The following is an 18,779-nucleotide window of genomic DNA, read 5'->3' on the forward strand; positions in this document are numbered from 1 at the left end:
TGTGTTTTATTTAATAAACTGCAGCAACACAAGGGCCCTGGTAGACACCATGGAATTTGTTTTGGATGTAAAAGATGGAAAAATAATTGTTTTGTCTTCAAGGCAATTGCAAAAAAAAAATGCTGTTTTAAAAGGAAAGAAGCTGCCAGGCTAAATTTCGTGTTTAATAAACTATTTTTCCTGTTGCCTTCTATTGGCATGCAGAGTGTCACTTGGGAGTTATTGCTGCTGATATCAAGAGCTCGCCTGAGCAATACATAGTTTGCTATAAAACAAGGAGAAAGGTGTATGGGGAGGGGAACCGCTGTTGGTGAAGAGTTCTTGAAAATATGACCTAAGATGAAGCACAGAGAAAGAGCAAAACAAGATAATTTCATGGGTTTTAAGACAAGCTCATGATTTGGAATCATAAGACAATTCTCAGACAGTCTTAAAGCTTGTGCTGACCTCCTCTCTCAACTTAACTGCACAGAAGCCAAACCCCAAAGCTTGTTGCAGTAACTCCAGAAAAACATCTCTTAGATAATAAGCAAAAAAAGCAAGAATTCATAAAGTTGTATTTCAATAACTACAAGAATGAAGTGATAAACTGAACAAAAAAAAGACACACCAAAGACTTCTTTTAACCACATGATTCACTGGGACCTGAAGAAGAACTACTCTTTAAAACCTTCCCCTTTAGGATTCACCAGGACAAAGCTATCACCACCACCTCCATGGGCAGCCTGATCCAGTGGCTAACAATCTTCTCAGGGCAAAAGTTCTTCCTCATCACCAATCTAAACCTTCCCTGGTGCAACTTGAGGCCATTTCCTCTTGTCCTATCATTTGTTACTGGGGAGAAGAGACTCCTACTTTGCTACAACCTCGTTTCAGGTAGTTGTATGGAGTGATCACGTCTCCTCTCAGCCTCCTCTTCTCCAGACTAAATAACCCCATCTCTGGGGTTAACCAGGGCTAAAACCATACAGCATAAAGGGATGCAGAGCATCTCTGTTTTACAGAATAACAGTAATGGAGAAAGGACATTTCCCCAGAGCAGCAGCGTCGATGAAAGCAAAACTCCCCTCGGCCTCTGGTGCTCTTCTAGTGCTGGAGTCCAGCCAGAAACCATGTTGGGGGCCCCTTTCGTTTCCTCCACAAGGAGCAGATCCCTCTTTTCTGTGTCAGTTACAATGTGCTCCTTTCTCTTGCAGCCTGCAAGCACGGGAGAGATGCAGCTGCAGCCCTGAGTAGGCCCAGCCGTGCCCTTGCTCCGCCGAGCCGAGTGCAGCCGCAGCCATGAGCGGCTTCTTCTCACGCCTGGACCCACGGCGGGTGCCATGGGGGGCAGCGGGCCAGGCCCTGCGCACCCGCGTCCTGCGCACCAAGCCCGTGGAGTCCATGCTGGAGGGCACGGGCCCCGCTGGCGCTCAGGGGGCCAGGCTGGCCAAGGTCCTCACCACGCTCGACCTCATCTCCCTCGGCGTCGGCAGCTGCGTGGGCACCGGCATGTATGTAGTGTCTGGGCTGGTGGCCAAGGAGATGGCGGGGCCTGGAGTCATCGTTTCCTTCATCATCGCCGCCGTCGCCTCCATCTTGTCCGGTGAGTCACATGCGTGGGTGCTTGAGTAAGGTGCCATCTCGTGCATCCTCTGGCTCCGTTCATGGGTGAGCACCTGGCAGGATCTGTGCTCAGCAGCACAAGCTGCAAGGAGGTAGCAACTTCCACCCAGACTAATAAACCCTTTCCTATCAGGCTCACCCAGCTGATGGGGTGCACTCTCATTGCCCAAACAACAGACCAACCCTTGTACTGGGAACCAGTAGTCGAAGCATAACTTCATAGAATCATTTTGGTTGGAAAAAAGACCTTTAAGATCAAGTCCAACCACTAACTTCACACTGCCAAGCCTTTCACTAAGCCACATCCCTCAGCACTTTATCTATGAACATCTTCAATATCTCCAGGGATGGTGACTCCACCACCAGCCCATTCTAATGCTTAACCACCCCCTTGGTGGAAAAAGTTGTTCCTAATTTCCAACTTAAATCTCCCCTGGCACAACTTGAGGTGATTTCTTCTTGTCCTATCACCCATTACTGGGGAGAACAGACCAACCCCCACCTCGCTACAGCTACCCCGAGGAGCTGCTGATGGCTTCCCAAAGATGGAGCCTGTGGTCAGTATATTTGGAAACATTGGAGAGTTCTGCAGAACACATCCCAGGCAGAGCTCAGCCAAGCCACATGGTTGGAGCAGGAGCACACCACAGCTTGTGGGAAACCTTGTATCAACAGGAAGAGTATTGGTGGCTGGGGTGACACTGGGGCCAGTTGTTGTGGACATTGCTAAGATCTTAAACAATTCCTCAATTAGTTCTGGAGTTGGTTTTTTTTGGCTCCTGTTCGTGCAGGATCACTCCTTGAACTTCCAAACAAAAACCTCCCCAAACAAACTTGCAGAGAGAGAATAATTATGTGTTTTTGTGAAAAGCTGGTGAATTCCATCTCCTCTGTAGGAACCCAGCTGAGCATATGGCTGGAGATGTGGTTTCCACATGAAGCCAGCACTGCTGGCATTTGTCCTTTCCAGATCAGTGCTAACACGATGATGTGATGTTCCTGCTCGGAGGACTTTGCATGCTGTGTCAGTCTGGTATCTAGTTTTTAATCCATGGGTTGGGTAAGGATACTTGAGTAAATGGCAAAGGGCTATGATAGAAGACAGGAACAGCAAATACAGCAAAGTGGCCTGGCTCAGGATTTTTGTAGGAGGAGGTGGAAGCACATCATGCTCTTTCCCCAGTGCTGGTTTGTGGAGATCACACCAAAGTCTGTATGAGTTTGAACCCCGTACTCCTCAGCAGCCCAGAAGCGCAACCATGGCACAGCATGGGGAGGAGTGCCATGCTATCTCCAAAGCCGTGCCAGGGACTGATCCCAGCAATGCTGGCTGGGGACCACTGTACAGCCTGTTGGGCCTTCTCACTCCCCAGCTGGACCCCCAAGAACAAGACAGCTCGGTCACATTTATCCCTGTTTCAGCCCAGAGTGTTCAATGAGATCCGATGCTTCTTTGAGATCCCAGTACAACAAATGAACCAAAATGCCCATTTTTGAACCAAGGCAGGAAATAGCATCAGTGTCCTTATCCTTTCCCACTGCTTACTTGCTCTCCTCTGCAAGGGCTTTGCAGGCTGTGACACAAACCCAGAGCAAACGGAGCTTGGGTGGGTCTCCCCTAATAAAAATACACTGTCCTAAAGGGGCTTTCCCCCCTCAGCTGTGAGCCCTTCCCTGCAGCAGGGAGCTCCTCCTACCTCTGGGAAAGCATCTGGGGAAGGATGCAGTGTTTTGATAGTCTCCTTGGCCTCTTCCTCCCTTTGGTGTGGACACTGCTGTTGTTTATAACAGCAACACGTTTTTGGCAAGTGAAACTGAGCAAAGGGTTCAGGAGCTGGATGGGCTCACAGGGGACACGACTCTGGCTCTCACATCATGGTCACTCCCAGTGTGTGCTGGGCACTGAGCTCAGGCAGACATTCATGGACAGATTTTAAGGAGTTTCTCACAGTTTTAAGGCCAGATGGCACCACTAGATCACCTGCTTTCACAGAAACAGATCCCACTGCCTGCACAGCCAGCCCAAGAGGTTTTTGGCTAAAAAGGGCCCTTTCCAGAAAGCCATTGGGCTCCCTGGTGGGACACCTCTCTGTAATGCTTGGTCTGGTTTCAGATAGATGAAATTTGATAAATTCCTAGCAGACAAATGCCAGTTATGCCTTCCCCTTGGTTTAAGCAACATGGGTCCCATCAGGATACTTACAGACACAGTGTAATTGATTAAACTGATAAAGAAAATCAATCTCTATCATTCTCTCACTGGCAGGCCTTTTATTTAGCTTTCAAACAGAAGCATTTGCCCAACTTCCTTCCACAAAGTCCCCAGTGCAGGAGGCACCACAGGCTCCCTCCATCAGCCATGACCACCAGGATTCCCCACTCTCATCCCCTTGTCCAACCAAACCTCCTTCTTGGCAAAAGTCAGCAGTTTATACCTTACCCAACCCCATTACCCTATCCCCAGCCTTTCCCATCAGCTATTACCTGTCTCTTTGGTGATCTCCTTTCCTAAAGTAATGTAACTGTGTTGAGTGCATCATGCAAACCCCTTATGGTAAGGATCAGGTCCTTCCCCATAGTGATTACCAGTATGAGATAGTTTTCTCTGCCACACATCCCAACAGGCTTCTGTACAAGGAGAGATTCTTTTGCCAATGAGAACTGGAACCACATCCCCCATCAATGGGGGATTTCAAGCACCAGGCCACACAGTTTTGAAGCACAAAAAGCTCTTACCTTATACCCATGGTGGGGAGCAGGGTCAGCCAGGACACAGAAGGAGCAGAGGAGAGCCAAGCATGTGCCTCAGGTGCTGCATGGCTCTGGGCTGTGATGAGGGGCTGTGGCTGCAGCTGATCATGTGCTGCTTGGGTGGGGCTGGAGAGTCCTTTTTCTAAGGAAACTTTGTTTATGGAGCTGCAGAGCATCTCCCCCCTGATGAAAGGCTGAGGGGGCTGGGGCTCTTTAGCTTGGAGGAGACTGAGGAATGATCTCATCCACGGTTACAAATACATAAAGGATGGGTATCAGGAGGATGGAGCCGGGCTGTTCTCAGTGATGGCCAATGATAGGACAAGGGGTACAAGCTGGAACAGGAGAGGTTCCAAAGAAACACAAGGAAAAAGTCTCTGTTCAGGTGAGGCAGCACTGAAACAGGCTGCTGAGATGAGTTATGGAGTCTCCTTCTCTGGAGACATTCAAACCCACCTGGACAAGTTCCTGTGTGACCTACTCTAGGTAGTCCTGCTCTGGCAGGGGGTCTGCATTGGATGAGCTTTCAAGGTCCCTTCCAACCCTTAATATTGTGTGATGCTGTGATCTGCACACAATGATCATGAAGCACAACAGATGGGCTCAGGGGCTTGCTGAAAATAGGATTTTGCTGCATACTGACCTTGCTAAATTATCTGCTCTTGTTTAACAAAGGATTGTCTCTCTGCATTCCTTGCATGGTACTGTGAATTAATTGGTGTTATCTTCAGCCCTGCTGAAAGTCCCATCCCTGAAGACTTGTTTCACCTGAAACATCACTGCCATTGTGCCAGTGCCCCGTGGGATGTCTCATGATCCCTGTGTGGCCCCCAGTGTGAGGATCAGCAGCCACACCACTGCCCCAGCATACCAAAAGCCAGGTACACTGAGCTGTGGTGGTTCCACCAGTTTCTCATACCACTAGTTGTGCTGCCCAGCAGCTGTTGTGGTGCTGGGATTTGGGCTTGAAGCCAGTGGAGAATTGGAGGTTCTTCCTCCTGCCCCACTAAGACACTGCTCAGCAGCCAAAATCCCCAGCAGGCAGATCAGGATGCCCAGTGTGACCCCAAGCCACTGCTAAGACTGAAACATCTCACCTCTATGCATTCACTGCATAGAAAGATGCTCTCTGCCTCACTTCCTGTCCACAAACAAGATAAACCAGAGAGTAAAGGGATCAAGTTAATCTGGAAAATGGGGTTTTGTAGGTGGGATCTTGGAAGGGACAATGTCATGGACCAAACTGTTCAGCTGTGTTTACATCTTTCTGAATTACATCAATAACTCTATAATTACACCAGTGTAACAACTGTCACAACAATTACACAGTGTAGCTGATACTTAAGGAAAAATGGCCTGGAAAAAGACTGCTCTTCCACATAACCACTGTTGATTTGTTTTCTGCAGAAACTCGCAATCACTCTTGATTGGGAGGGGCGAAAAAGAAAATCTGCCTCCAAATTCAAAGAGTTGTGGCAGAGAGAGTGTGCCCAGGCTCCATCTGCAGCCTCAGAGCCAGGCTGGCTCTGGGGAATGAGGTGCCAAACAGCTGGGGCTGCCAGGGAGAAAGTGGGTAATACAGTTTTGTTATGCAGTTGTATAACAGTAATAGTAGTTTTAACAATAACAATATACTGATGCAGCAGAGATTCATGAGCTAGAATCTGCACCCTGTTAAACTATGATATTATCTGCACTCTAATAAGTTATGATATTGTCTTCCCTTTTAAGCAGAGAGGGAGATGCCGTGAACCCCATTTCTGATGGAGGACCTGCGGCACAGCAAAGTAAAATGATTTGGTTAATGCCACCTGATAGAGCCACTGGCAGTCAGGGGTGGATGGCAGATCTTGCATCGTGTGTCCCCTGGACTGGATATTGCATGCTGTAACAAAAAGTAGTTTGTTTTCTTAATGTATGCTGATACCTCATGCAGATATCACAGAATCACAGGAGTTTCATTAAGTTTAAGTGGAACTTTTTGTGTTCCAGCTTTTTTTTGTCCATTACCCCATGTCCTGTCACTGGGTATTACAGAAAAAAGTGTTGCCTCATCCCCTTGACATTCACCTTTCAAGTACTTGTAAGTATTAATGAGGTACTGCTTCAGTCTCCTCCAGACTAAACAGCCCCAGTTCCTGCAGCCTTTCCTCATAAGGAAGATGCTCCAGTCCCCTCAGCATCTTGGTGGCCCTGTACTCGCCTCTCTATGGCAGTTCCCTATTCCTCTTGAGCTGGGGAGCCCAAAACACAGGACTGAAGATGAGGCCTCACCATGGCAGAATAGAGGAGGAGGAGAACCTCCCTTGACCTGCTGGCCACACTCTTCTTGATGCATCCCAGGCTGCCATTGGCCTTCTTGCCCACGATGGCACATTCCTGGCTCATGTTCAGTTTATTATCAACCAGCACGCCCAGGTATCTCTCTGCAGAGCTGCTCTCCAGCAGGTCACTCCCAGCCTGTCCTGGTGCATGGGGTTGTTTCTCCCCAGATGCAGGACTCTGCACTTGTCCTTGTTGAACCTCATGAGGTTCTTCTCAAGCCAGTCGAGATCCTGCTGAATGGCAGCACAGCCTCTGGTGAATCAGCCAGTCCTCCCAGATATCCACAATATATGTCTGTACCCAATGCATAGTAAAAGGTTTCTATTTTGGGATCCTTGTAGAGTAACTGAAGACTCAAACACTTTATACATATTAATGTTTTTGCTTTGCCATCATCATTCTGTATCGATAACAAACCCCTTTAAGCCTTATCTTCTTGTTGGCTAAAAGTAGAGCTGACTCCAAGAAAGATTTTTAAGGCCATCAAAGAGAAGCTACTTGTCCCCACCAGAGCAGCTGTTCCATAAATCATTCACGCCTGTAGTTATCTGTGACTGTTGTACCTTTGCCAAGTGCATGCATTTTTCATCAGCTTGGAATGACTGTCTGTAGGGCTGGGTGATGGGGGTGTCTTGCTACTCCTGCAGCTAAGCCTGCTCTACAGAAATACACTTCTGAAAAGCCTCATTGCAAAGCACTGCCAGCATTGTGCATGCAAGTTAAACAGTGATGGAATATAAAGATTCTCCAATACCAAGAAAAGAAGCAGCACCAAATTTGGCTTAGGGCTTCAATAATTCTGTGTTTGTCCTGTGTAAAAAGTGCACTTACAGTAAGAGCAGCAACCTCTTCACGTCATCATAAATTATTCATTCCTCTCTCTATGCTGATCTGATTGCAAATTTGAAGCTTTATTATCTGCTAAATAGAGAACAGAAGTTGATAAAGAACCCAATAATTACTACATGTTTACACAGTGATAATAACAGCTCCAACCCATTAACCAGCACGAGCTGAATTGGGGTCTTGGGCAGGGGCTTAATCAGGGGCTTAATCACACAGAGGATGCGGTGTAACCTTCCAACACTTGTTCTGACTAATATTTGGGGAATTTATGGCTAAGTTCATCCAATCCTTTTAAACAAAAGCTAATGGTTGTTTGGAGACAGCAATGTGTCAGGGTCAGGTTTGTACTGAAAAGTGTCCTGGCACAGTAAGAACACAAGGAGATTGGAAAATATTAAGGTCCTCTGAAATCTAATCCCAACCAATTCCAGTTAAATGCTTCTTTATGCTTTTGTTTTCTCCTTCTCCAGTCAGGTTTCCAATTCTTCTTCAGAAACACTTACATGCAATACTTTTAAGTGTTAAAATAACTTACATTCTCTATGTAAGATGACTTTGAACTCCTCGTGCCTGGGCACAAATGAGAGCAGCAATGATCAAGACAGTGCTCATATGTGGATTTGCACAGCAATAACCCAAGACAGGAGTTTGGAGATTGCACAGCTGGGCAGGGAGAGATGTAGACTTGTATGAGCCCTACTACAGTCATCTTGCTGTAGCTACACTGGCCCAAGATCCCATGAAACAGCTACAACCACCCCTGCCCTCCATGGGACACAACCCCATGGTGCTTTGTTGAGACCTAAATGCTCTTCTGTGTCAGGTCTCATTGAAACCACCTTTTCCTGTCGAACCCCGGGGCTATGATGGTTTTTGCAGCCAAAAGTGCTGGGAGTATTGATACTACAAATAAATACTACAAATATTGATACTACAAATAAAACATGTGATAAAATCCCAGCAAAAAATGCCAAAAATTGTATTATAGTGTCACTGTTGAATAGGGAAGAAGAGATATCACTATCAAAGCTCCCAGGACTGCACCACCAGCAATGCCCTGTTCTGCATCAATTCCTCCCCAGCTTTGGTTTTGTGTCTGCAGTTGACCGTGTTGGAGGGTCCTACATCAGAGGCACACACCCATGAGAAGACCCTTGTACCTGTAAAGATTTGGCTAGTTTTAACTGTATATCCTAAAAAAAACAACAAAAAAATCCATCACAGCTTGATTTTGGGGGGAAAATGAGCCTAGTGACTGTAGAGGGAGAATCACCATGACCCCTGCTATGCTGAACACAGGCCTGGGCACCTCCTGGCTCCTTCAGGCAGCTGACACCACAGCAGTTTCCCTTTTTCCTTTCCCAAGCACATTTTCCTTACCATCCCTTCATGTTTTCCTACCCAGGCGTTTGCTACGCTGAGTTTGGTGTGCGTGTCCCCAAGACCACGGGCTCTGCCTACACCTACAGCTACGTGACGGTGGGCGAGTTCGTGGCGTTCTTCATCGGCTGGAACCTCATCCTGGAGTACCTGATCGGCACGGCCGCGGGTGCCAGTGCCCTCAGCAGCATGTTTGACTCGCTGGCCAACCACACCATCAGCCACTGGATGATCAACAGCGTTGGGACGCTGAACGGACTAGGTGTGTCACGTCACCCATAGGTACCTGTGTTAATTAGGGCCTGAAAAGTAATTGGAAGCTTGTCAGAAGCCAGACATGGCTATTAGGCTTCATTCATTATTTACCATCTGTCTGCCTCTGGTACTTTGCCTTTGCAGTCTGGTTCAGGGATGGGATGAAGGACACTTTGAGCCCCTTTGGGATGAGCTGGCATTTAGCAGAATAAGCACCCAGAGAAATTAGTTAAATATTGGAGGCTAATGCCAGCACAGGAGTGCTTCACCCAGCACAAGCACTCTGCACACACAGGGCCTTGTCACAGAGTACAAGCTGGTGTCTGCAGGACTGCCACGGAAACTCAAGGCTGTGGTGGTCCTGAATGCCCAGCAGCTCCAGCAATGGCCTATGGTGAGAAAAACACCTAGCTGTCCTATACCTGGTCATGGAAACTTGGATTGATTTTTAATTAGTACTTGACATACCTATTATGCAAACTGGGACCCAGTAATTTGTTTGCTGCCCTCCAAAAACTCCTGACAGTGTCTTGAGGCATCAAGATTTATCACCTTAATAAAACAACTTTAGTTAGCAGAGGCCAGGGCATCTGGAGACCACCTTTGCAATGAGAGCAAGGAGTCTTACAAAGCCTCAGGGACTGAAAAGTGTTTGAAAAAGGCCCCATAGAGTTTCTGAAGATGCTGTCCACAGCTATGGAAGGAGAGTTATAAACATCTGTTCTCTTACCCAGGGAAAGGAGAGGAGTCGTACCCTGATCTTCTTGCTCTGGTCATTGCTGTCATTGTCACCATCATTGTGGCCATGGGGGTGAAGAACTCGGTGGGGTTGAACAACGTGCTCAATGTCATTAACCTGGCAGTCTGGATCTTCATCATGATCGCTGGGCTCTTCTACATCAAAGCTGACAACTGGTCTGAAGGGCAATTCCTGCCTTTTGGATGGCCAGGGGTAAGTTCTGGGAGCATTGAGGGACTCGTGGGACCGCTCACATGCCACATACTCAGCTTTGCTCATGCTATATGCAGCCCACTTCCACTGCACCAAATCCCAGCCCTACCAAACCCACCTGCACTTTGGCCAGGGACCTCTAGCTTCCACCACTGCAGCCTTGAATCCAGATATCCTCGCTCTGCCAAACCCAAAGCTTACTGCAACTCTTTGCCTGTATCTCCTGCCACCTCTTAGCACTAAACCAGAACTTTTCTTCCTGGAAGAGGCAAACTCCATGTGAATGTGTACACCAGGAAATGCCACTGATTGCCAGGCAATGGGGCAAAATGCAGTGGCTATCTGAGACAGAGGACTTGGGAGGAGCTGGCTCAGCCTCTGTGGAGGGGAAGATACTTGTGTTGGCTGGTTTTCAACAACAATGTTCTCAAGCATTTGTTTTGAGCACTTCATAATGCCACCTGCCAGTACTTATTTTATGGATGTTCCCTCAAAGCTTACTGAGAATTTGGACATATTTGGCTTTTTTAGCTTGCTTGCACTGGTTTTTATCCAAGGATGAACAGAGAATGAAAATATCTCAGCTGGCCTAAACCCAAGATAATTTCTCAGATTTGCACTGCTCGACTCCAAAGGGGGTTTGTGCAGAAAAATAAGCAAGAAGATAAAGTAAACCAAAAATCTTGATTATTGAAAGGATCCCAAGCTGCCATACAGTCCCTGCACCTCTCTTCAGTAAATGAATACCTCTCTGCCAGAGAACAATAGTGAGGAGAAGAGCACAGAGGCCCATCTGAGAGCAGAGGTGTTTACCTTCAGGTTGTGCTTGGATTTGTACACCATACAATAGGAATGAAAGAGAGCACATAGAAAATAGCTGCTTTGCTCCAGTTACACTCAGCAAATACATCCTAGCTACAAAACACACCCATGCTTTTAAAAGATACATACCCCAAACACATCAAAACCAACAGGGTCTTCCCATCATTTCAGCTGGTTGGTTGTCTCCCAGATTGTAACAGTATATCCACCACAAGACACGTTTGAGATCCCCAGGACCACAGGGGTTGCTTTAAAAAGGTAATTACAGGTAGTCTCCTAAAAGAAGTGAGTTTTACTGTGTGCTCCAGCACCAGACAGCTGAGATAACACATGATGGAGATGTGGTACCCAGCCAACTAGCTAGATGTGTATTGGGGTTTTACAACTGCAAATTCACTCACTCACAGCCACGCAGCCTTTGGCCTGTTTCAGCATTTCTTTCCTATAAATGTCCTTGTTAATATTGTGTATTTTTTAAAATCATATTAAAAAAAATTCACCAAGCAGTGAAAATAATTGCTCATCCAAATGCTCCAACATGTGCTTCTGACCTGCCTGCAGCTTCCAAGCAAAACAGAGGTTGTTTGGAGAGCGGCACACATCTGACTGCTGCTGCTCTCTTCTGCTTCCTCTGCGAGCGGATCTGGCCAAGATGGAATGTGTAAATATGCCCCAAATCCTTACTGATATAAACAGATTTGGGGTGGAGGGCTGTGAAAGCAAACCTGAAGTTGGCTATTTGTCTCCTCTGTCGCTGCCAGGATCTCCCATGAGACTGAGTTGTAGGTGCCTCCAGTACCTCCAGCCCAGATCACCGGGTTGTGGATGCTCCCAGAGTCAGTCCCCAGACGGGAATACCCAACTCCATCTGTGCACTCCCTGATCTGCCCCAACTTGCCCTTTAGCTCAGACAAAGCAGAATTGGGTTCCTTTGTTTTTGCTCAGTTCCCTTTCCTTGGCTGGGTGCCAGCCTCTCTCCTGGCACTCAGATGCTCCATCCTCCCCGCAGGTGCTCAAAGGGGCTGCGACATGTTTCTACGCCTTCATCGGCTTCGACATCATCGCTACCACGGGAGAAGAAGCAAAGAGTCCCAACACCTCCATCCCCTACGCCATCACAGCCTCACTCGTCACGTGCTTGACAGCATATGTGTCTGTAAGTACTATTTATACACAGGTTTCTGTGTGACTGCAGAGTCCTGCAGAGGCTCCCCTCAGCCCCAGCCTGCTCTGACCCTGCTGAGATCCATCTCCTGCCTGCAGGGAGATGGTGACATTTTTTTTTCCTCATGCCTCTTCCCCGTCTGCAGCTATTTTTTGCATCTAGAGAAGTGCAGCAAAGGAGGAGGAGCGGCATTGCAGCAGCCTTTCTCCATGGTTTTGGGAAAAGCAGCACTGCCTCTGCTGGCGATAAGGGAGAGGGTCTAAGTGAGGGGGAGGATGGGCAGGCATGGCCATGTGAGAGATACCCAGCTGCTCTGCCCCCTACTAAATACATGTCTGTACCCAGGGATATTCCCTGTAAAAGACCAAAACTGTGTCACGAAGGAGAAAATATGTTGTTCTTATCATTCCAAAGAAGCTCACCCACTGTGTCTGCTGCAGGGTGGTGGCCTTCCCTTGAAACCAATTTATCTTTGGCTCCAAGAGGATCAGAGTGTTGCCATCCTGGGTTTTGGGTCTGTCTCATGGGCAGTGTGTGTCTGAGGCAGCACTGTCCCCACACAAGAACGTGGCCAGTTGAGGGTGTTACTAACCTCATCAAGTCCCACCAGCCTCCTGCATCAGCACTGCAGCAGGGTTCGAAGTGTTACCTTCAGAGGTCTTACCTCTGTCATTTCACATCCCCTCCACAGGGGACTTAGGGCTATAATCCCAAGCAGATTTGAAGTGGTTTGGTTTTCTGGCCTTGACAAACAGCCCCCACACCCTGTGAGTCCCCAGCTGACACCTGCTCATCTCACCTTCCCCAGGTGAGCATCATCCTCACTCTGATGGTGCCCTATGATGCCATCGACACCGAGTCCCCGCTGATGGAGATGTTTGTGGCTCATGGCTTCTACGCAGCCAAGTTCATTGTTGCCATCGGATCTGTGGCCGGCCTGACCGTCAGCTTGCTGGGCTCCCTCTTCCCCATGCCCAGAGTCATCTATGCCATGGCTGGTGACGGGCTGCTCTTCAGGTCAGTCATGCCCATGCTGGCATTTAGCTTTTTCCCCCCTTGGGACCTTGGAGGGGAAGTGTGCTGGGAGGGACAGGGACCATCCTGCACCCTATCAGTCCAGTGCCATTGCTGCAGGGAGCAGTGGGCATACACAGACTTGGTGCTTGCAGAACACACCAAAGCAAAATCCTGGGGGGAATAAACCCCACAAACAGGAGAGATGTACAATCAAAAGTTTCTTATTTGGTGCTGGTACCTAGAGATGCAGCTTATGAGCAGATGGGCATTTAATTCCAGAGTAAGGAAAGGAAAGCAGCTTGTATGCATAAAACCTTGGCACTTTTTTTGCAAGTGTCCAAGTGCCCATTTCAAAGCTGGTTAGACCTAGATCTAACTCCAGATCTGGTCCCAGCAGCATTTCCAGTCCCAGGCTGTGTGGAGTTTAAGCATCAAAAAGCAACAAGAGCTGAAGGGATCACAGCTCTGAGCCTGGCCTGTGCAGCCAAGTAAGGGTAATTGAGACAGGCAACCGCTGCCAGCTGCAATTTTAACCTTCTGCAACTCTTTTGCACTCCAGATTTTTGTCCCACATCAGTTCTTACACAGAAACTCCCGTAGTGGCTTGTATTGTCTCGGGCTTCCTGGCAGCCCTGCTCTCCTTGCTGGTCAGCCTCAGGGACCTGATTGAAATGATGTCCATCGGCACACTGCTCGCCTACACGCTGGTCTCTGTCTGCGTCCTGCTCCTGCGCTACCAGCCCGAGAGTGACATCGATGGCTTTGTCAAATTCCTGTCCGAGGAGCACACCAAGAAGAAGGAGGGCATCCTGGCTGACTGTGAGAAGGAAGCATGCTCCCCAGGGAGCGAAGGAGAAGAGTTCTCTGGCCCACCGACCAACACGTGTGGGGCAAAGAATCTGCCGTCGCTGGGCGATAACGAGATGCTGATTGGGAAATCTGATAAATCCACCTACAACGTCAGTCACCCCAATTACGGCACGGTGGACATGACCTCGGGCATAGAGGCAGATGAGTCTGAGAACATCTACCTCATCAAGCTGAAGAAGTTGATCGGCCCTCGCTACTACACCATGAGGATCCACCTGGGGCTGCCGGGGAAGATGGACCGTCCCACAGCGGCCACCGGCCACACGGTCACCACTTGTGTGATCCTGCTCTTCGTCCTCATGTTCATCTTCTGCTCCTTCATCATTTTTGGGGCAGACTACATCTATGAGCAGAGCTGGTGGGCCATCCTCCTCGTCGTGCTGATGGTCCTGCTCATCGTCGTGCTCGTGTTTGTCATCTTGCAGCAGCCAGAAAACCCCAAGAAGTTGCCCTACATGGCACCTTGTCTCCCCTTCGTCCCTGCCTTTGCCATGCTGGTGAATATCTATCTCATGCTGAAGCTCTCCACGGTCACGTGGATCCGATTTGCTGTCTGGTGTTTTGTGGGTGAGTCCCAGATTCATTTGCTTTCATTTTTTAACTGACACTCTTTTGAAAGGATGTTAATAACAACTTCCCTAATTAGAGTGCTCAGGCTGATGCTTCTTCAGCTGGGACACAGTCCTTTGCATGTGCCCCTTGTCATCCTGAAGTTCTCACAACCCCAGTTAATCAAGCCCCCGAACCACAGCTAAATGAAAAATGACACCTCCAGAAATTGTCAGTTTGATGGAAGTGAACTGCTCCATGCAAAGGTGACTATTTTTGATGAGTCTTTTGATGCAGAGTAGGTGGGTTCTGGTAATTGCTTCTCAGGCAGGTTTCCTACAGAAATCTGCCTGCTTTCTTGCTATTTCACCCACTTGAGTTCTTCAGCAGCCCACACCAAAATCTCAACACTGCATTTCCAAAGCCCAGAGCTGCCCAATCCCAACAGCCCCAGAGCCAAGGGATTTGTGGACTATATCTCCTTTTCTTGGTTTAAGTCCTTAAGTTTGTGACAGGGGGCATCTCAGGACTCACGGGATCTGTTTAGCCAAATTCAGGCTTCCTGGTCCATGGCCGGGAGCCTGGCATGTCCATAGTTCCCCTTGCTTTACATTGCAGCACATTTACTCCACAAATCCAAAAGAAAAAGAGCAGCTCTCAAAGCTCCTCCTGAAGACTCCCAAGTCTGATCACTAGAGAGCTGTAGCAACAGGACAATATCAAAGCCAAGGACTCTACAGAGAAATTATAACCCTCTGGGTAAAGGTATACATTGCAGCAGCCCACAGGAACCCCACTTGCAGACCCCAAACCCTGAGCATGGTGCCAGCACCCAGGAGGACCGTCCCATGCCAAGTGCCACACCAGCAGCCCTCTCTCTGGGAACAGGATCCTGGTTCAGAGGGAGAAAGTAGGAGGGCAAAAGAATGAGGATGGTTGCAAAGGTCATGGTCGGCTGCTGCCTCAGTCAGAAATCCCCCTTCCTGGGGGAGGGGTGGGCAGGCACAGCCCACCACATCAACCTTACCAGCCTTCCTGCTTCTCTCAGGTGCCTCCTGGCATTTTTAGGTGCTTGAAATCAGTTGGCAGAGACAGGAGATGATGTGAACAGACCTTGGATCTCCTTGTGGTGTCTCAGAGTTTGGAGTAGTCTCCTGGTTTCCATCCTTTGCAAGGAGACTGGCACCAGGTTTTTGTTCCATTTTGCCAGTTACTCTTTTGCTTCAGGGTAAGGACTGCAGTTACCCTGAGTCAGTTCTGCACGGCTGAGGTCCCATAGCAAAGCTCCATCCCTGAGAGTCCTCTGACCCCAACTCAAACTGTTGGGTTGTAGCTGCCACATGTACCCTTTAGTGCTTTCTTGGCTCTCAAAGGCAATAGGTGAAACTGAAAATCCAGGAAAAGCCCTTCTAACCTGGAAGCAAAGATGGCTCCAAAACATCAGTTTAATCTACTGTGATTAAATACTTTCCCCTGTGGGTACATCTAATGCCTCTTCAGCTGCGAGCAATGGCAATGAGTCAAATAAAGTGTGATGGACTCCACCAGCCCCGTCCACAGCTGCTTGCCTGTTGAAGGAGACACATCCCATTTGTTTTTCTGGCAGAGATGTATGGTCCTGCCACACAGACTCTGGATTTAGCCTCACAAGCAGTCCCCCGTGTCCAGTCCGTGGCATGTGGGTTTCTCTGGGCACACATCTGGACATGTTCCTACGGGACCTGATCTAGGTGAACCTGCTTCTGCAGGGGAATTGGACTAGATGATCTCTAAAGGCCCCTTCCAACCCTACCATTCTGTGATTCTATGATCTGGGGTAGGTTAGTCCCAGGATCCACTGAAAATTGTTAATCCCAGAATCAGAGCTGCAATCCTGAATTCAATACCGAATGCACATCCTGACAGCCCTAGGGCACATGTGGCTGTGAGCACCAGCAGGAGAGACACTGGGCACATGGGAAAAATCCAGTGAGAAAAGGGTAGCCGGGAAGGCAACAGGGTGGAGATGTGGGTTGTCAGCACTTGGGAGCCTCCATGTATCTGCTGGGAGCTGCTGTCCCACCAAGGCTGCAGATGGCACAAGCACATGGCCAGCAGTGATCCCAGCTGATGTTTAAAGCATACAGCCCTCGGGTCACAGCTGGCAGCTTGAAAACACAAACTCAACAGCTTCAAAGAGCAGATGCCAACTACAACATACGCTAGCTTATAAAATATAGGTGTCTTTGCTCACTCTTCAGCCTCATCAGCTGGAGCTGGCCTGGCGCTGGGCGGGAGGGGGCTGGCAGTGCATCCCTGGCCCATCCCTGCCGCGGGGTTGTGGGGGACAGGTGCTGTTTTGGGGCACGGCACTTTTGTAGTGCTTTATCCGGGAGTGCAGAGCAGGCTGCAGGTGGCTGGGGTCCAACCCTCTGCCTCTCGCCCACCACAGGCTTGCTCATCTACTTTGGCTATGGGATGTGGAACAGCACGCTGGAGATCAGCGCCCGGGAGGAGGCCCTTCACCAGAGCACCTATCAGCGCTACGACGTGGACGTCGACCCCTTCTCCGTGGATGATGGCTTCTCCTACGCTGCTGAGGGCGAGGGTTACCCGGGCTGGGGGCCCTCCGAGGACAAGGCCTTCTCGTACCAGCAAATGGCGGGAGCAAAGGAAAGCCATCGGACGAGTAGCAGGTCGAAAAGCAAAGGCAGGCACAAACCGCCATCCGAGGCTCTGATCGCCAACGACGAGTTGGACTACTCACCCGAGTAGCGGGGCAGGGAGCGGGGTGCTGTGCTGCCCAGCCGATGAGGAGAGATCTCTGTGGCTCCCCCACCCCGTCTCATCCTCCCCGGTCCTCCACCACCACCCTGCTCACCTCCGGTCCTCGGGACACGCTCTGGTTGCTGTTGACCCTGAACCAAACACACCTGTGGCTCGTCCCGGCTCCACCGGCTGGGGCTCGCCCCGGTGAACGCCGGCCCGTCCCCTGGCACTGGTTGATCTCCCGGTGGAGGAGGAGGGCTGGGAGAAGTGCCAAAGTGGGAGAGTGTTGAGAGGTGGAAGGAACCGCATGAGGGGATGAGATGAGTTGTCCCCAGGGAATGTCCGCCCGATGGCTGCAACAGTGGGATGCCACTCATAGATTTGGCACTTGTGTTTTCCCTTTGAACCACCTAAAAGTAACAGCTGAGCCAGAGGGACAGATGGGTAGGTGGGTACAAAATGGAGATGGACAAACCCCTTTCAAAAGAGATGGATCCAGAGATGGTCCCATCACACAGTCTTTCCATGGCCCACTCTGGTGCAAAAGCACTCAGTGCACACAGCGGCACTACCCCTATATCCATCCCCACACCCCAAATCTGTGTGTCCCAAGTACTGTGATTCAGAATTAGTCTGTGTCTCAATCCAATCTGGAAGTCCCAGCATGGCCAAACATCTCAAATCTGTGTTTGGGAGTCTGGTCCCATTTCTGGGACAGTGAGGGCTGTGACCCACTCTTGGCTAAACCCACCATGTGCAAACAGTCACTGAGGACCACACGCTGTGTCTCCAGGCATCACTGGTCTGAGGCTGGGTGCTGTTTCCACCACGCTGTGTCTTTTACAGAACTGACTGTGCTTGAATTCCCTCGCTGAGGTGGGCACATGTCAGCACTTGCTCTGGCCTCTGTGCTTCAAGGATGTGCCCATGCCCCCACAAAAATCAACGTCTGTGGGTCAGCCTCATCTTGGCAGAACTTGCCACGTGTGGCATGCAGAGAAGACTCCTCTGCTGGAATCTCCCTCCCTGCTGCCATCTCCACCTTGTACTATTTTGCTGTTTCTGACCCTGGCTTGGTGGATGCTGTATGAGAAAACACTGAAATCCTGCTTGTTCCCCAGGTGTCTGAGTTTCGGTTTGAAACCCAAGAGAGCTGGTGGCTCACGGGGCAGAGGTGGTCAGCAGGTGGACATTTCTCACAGTCACACCCTCCAGCACGGCCACAACCCCCAGCAGTGCCATCAGGCTCCCTGCTCCGGCATCCCCACAGCACTGGGCCCGTGAAGGGTTTGGTCACAGCCACCATGCCCCTGGCACCGAGTCAGTGATTAGCAGCAGGTCTGAAGTCTGTCACTCTAGAACACTTAAAGTGCTGCAACAGAGGAACACCTTTTTTGAATAAATAACGAGCAAGGAAGCACCCCATCAGGCAGCAACAGCCATCCTCCTCCCGGCTGTGGCTGGATCCATCCCCAGGGCTCCCCCCCAGCACAG

General features: G+C 49.5%; 1 protein-coding gene across 1 annotated transcript; it reads left to right on the top strand.

Moving 5' to 3' along the window:
• The first annotated feature begins 1,281 nt into the window (after positions 1-1,281).
• Positions 1,282-17,291, top strand: SLC7A14 (solute carrier family 7 member 14). The gene is made up of 7 exons (XM_010209862.2): positions 1,282-1,585; positions 8,933-9,169; positions 9,897-10,114; positions 11,946-12,092; positions 12,910-13,118; positions 13,678-14,555; positions 16,969-17,291. The coding sequence occupies exons 1-7, from the start codon at positions 1,282-1,284 to the stop codon at positions 17,289-17,291; spliced, it is 2,316 nt and encodes a 771-aa protein (XP_010208164.2).
• The last annotated feature ends 1,488 nt before the right edge of the window (positions 17,292-18,779 follow it).

The sequence above is a fragment of the Colius striatus genome, chromosome 12 (assembly GCF_028858725.1).
Source record: "Colius striatus isolate bColStr4 chromosome 12, bColStr4.1.hap1, whole genome shotgun sequence".
In the NCBI taxonomy this organism is placed as follows: Eukaryota; Metazoa; Chordata; class Aves; order Coliiformes; family Coliidae; genus Colius; species Colius striatus.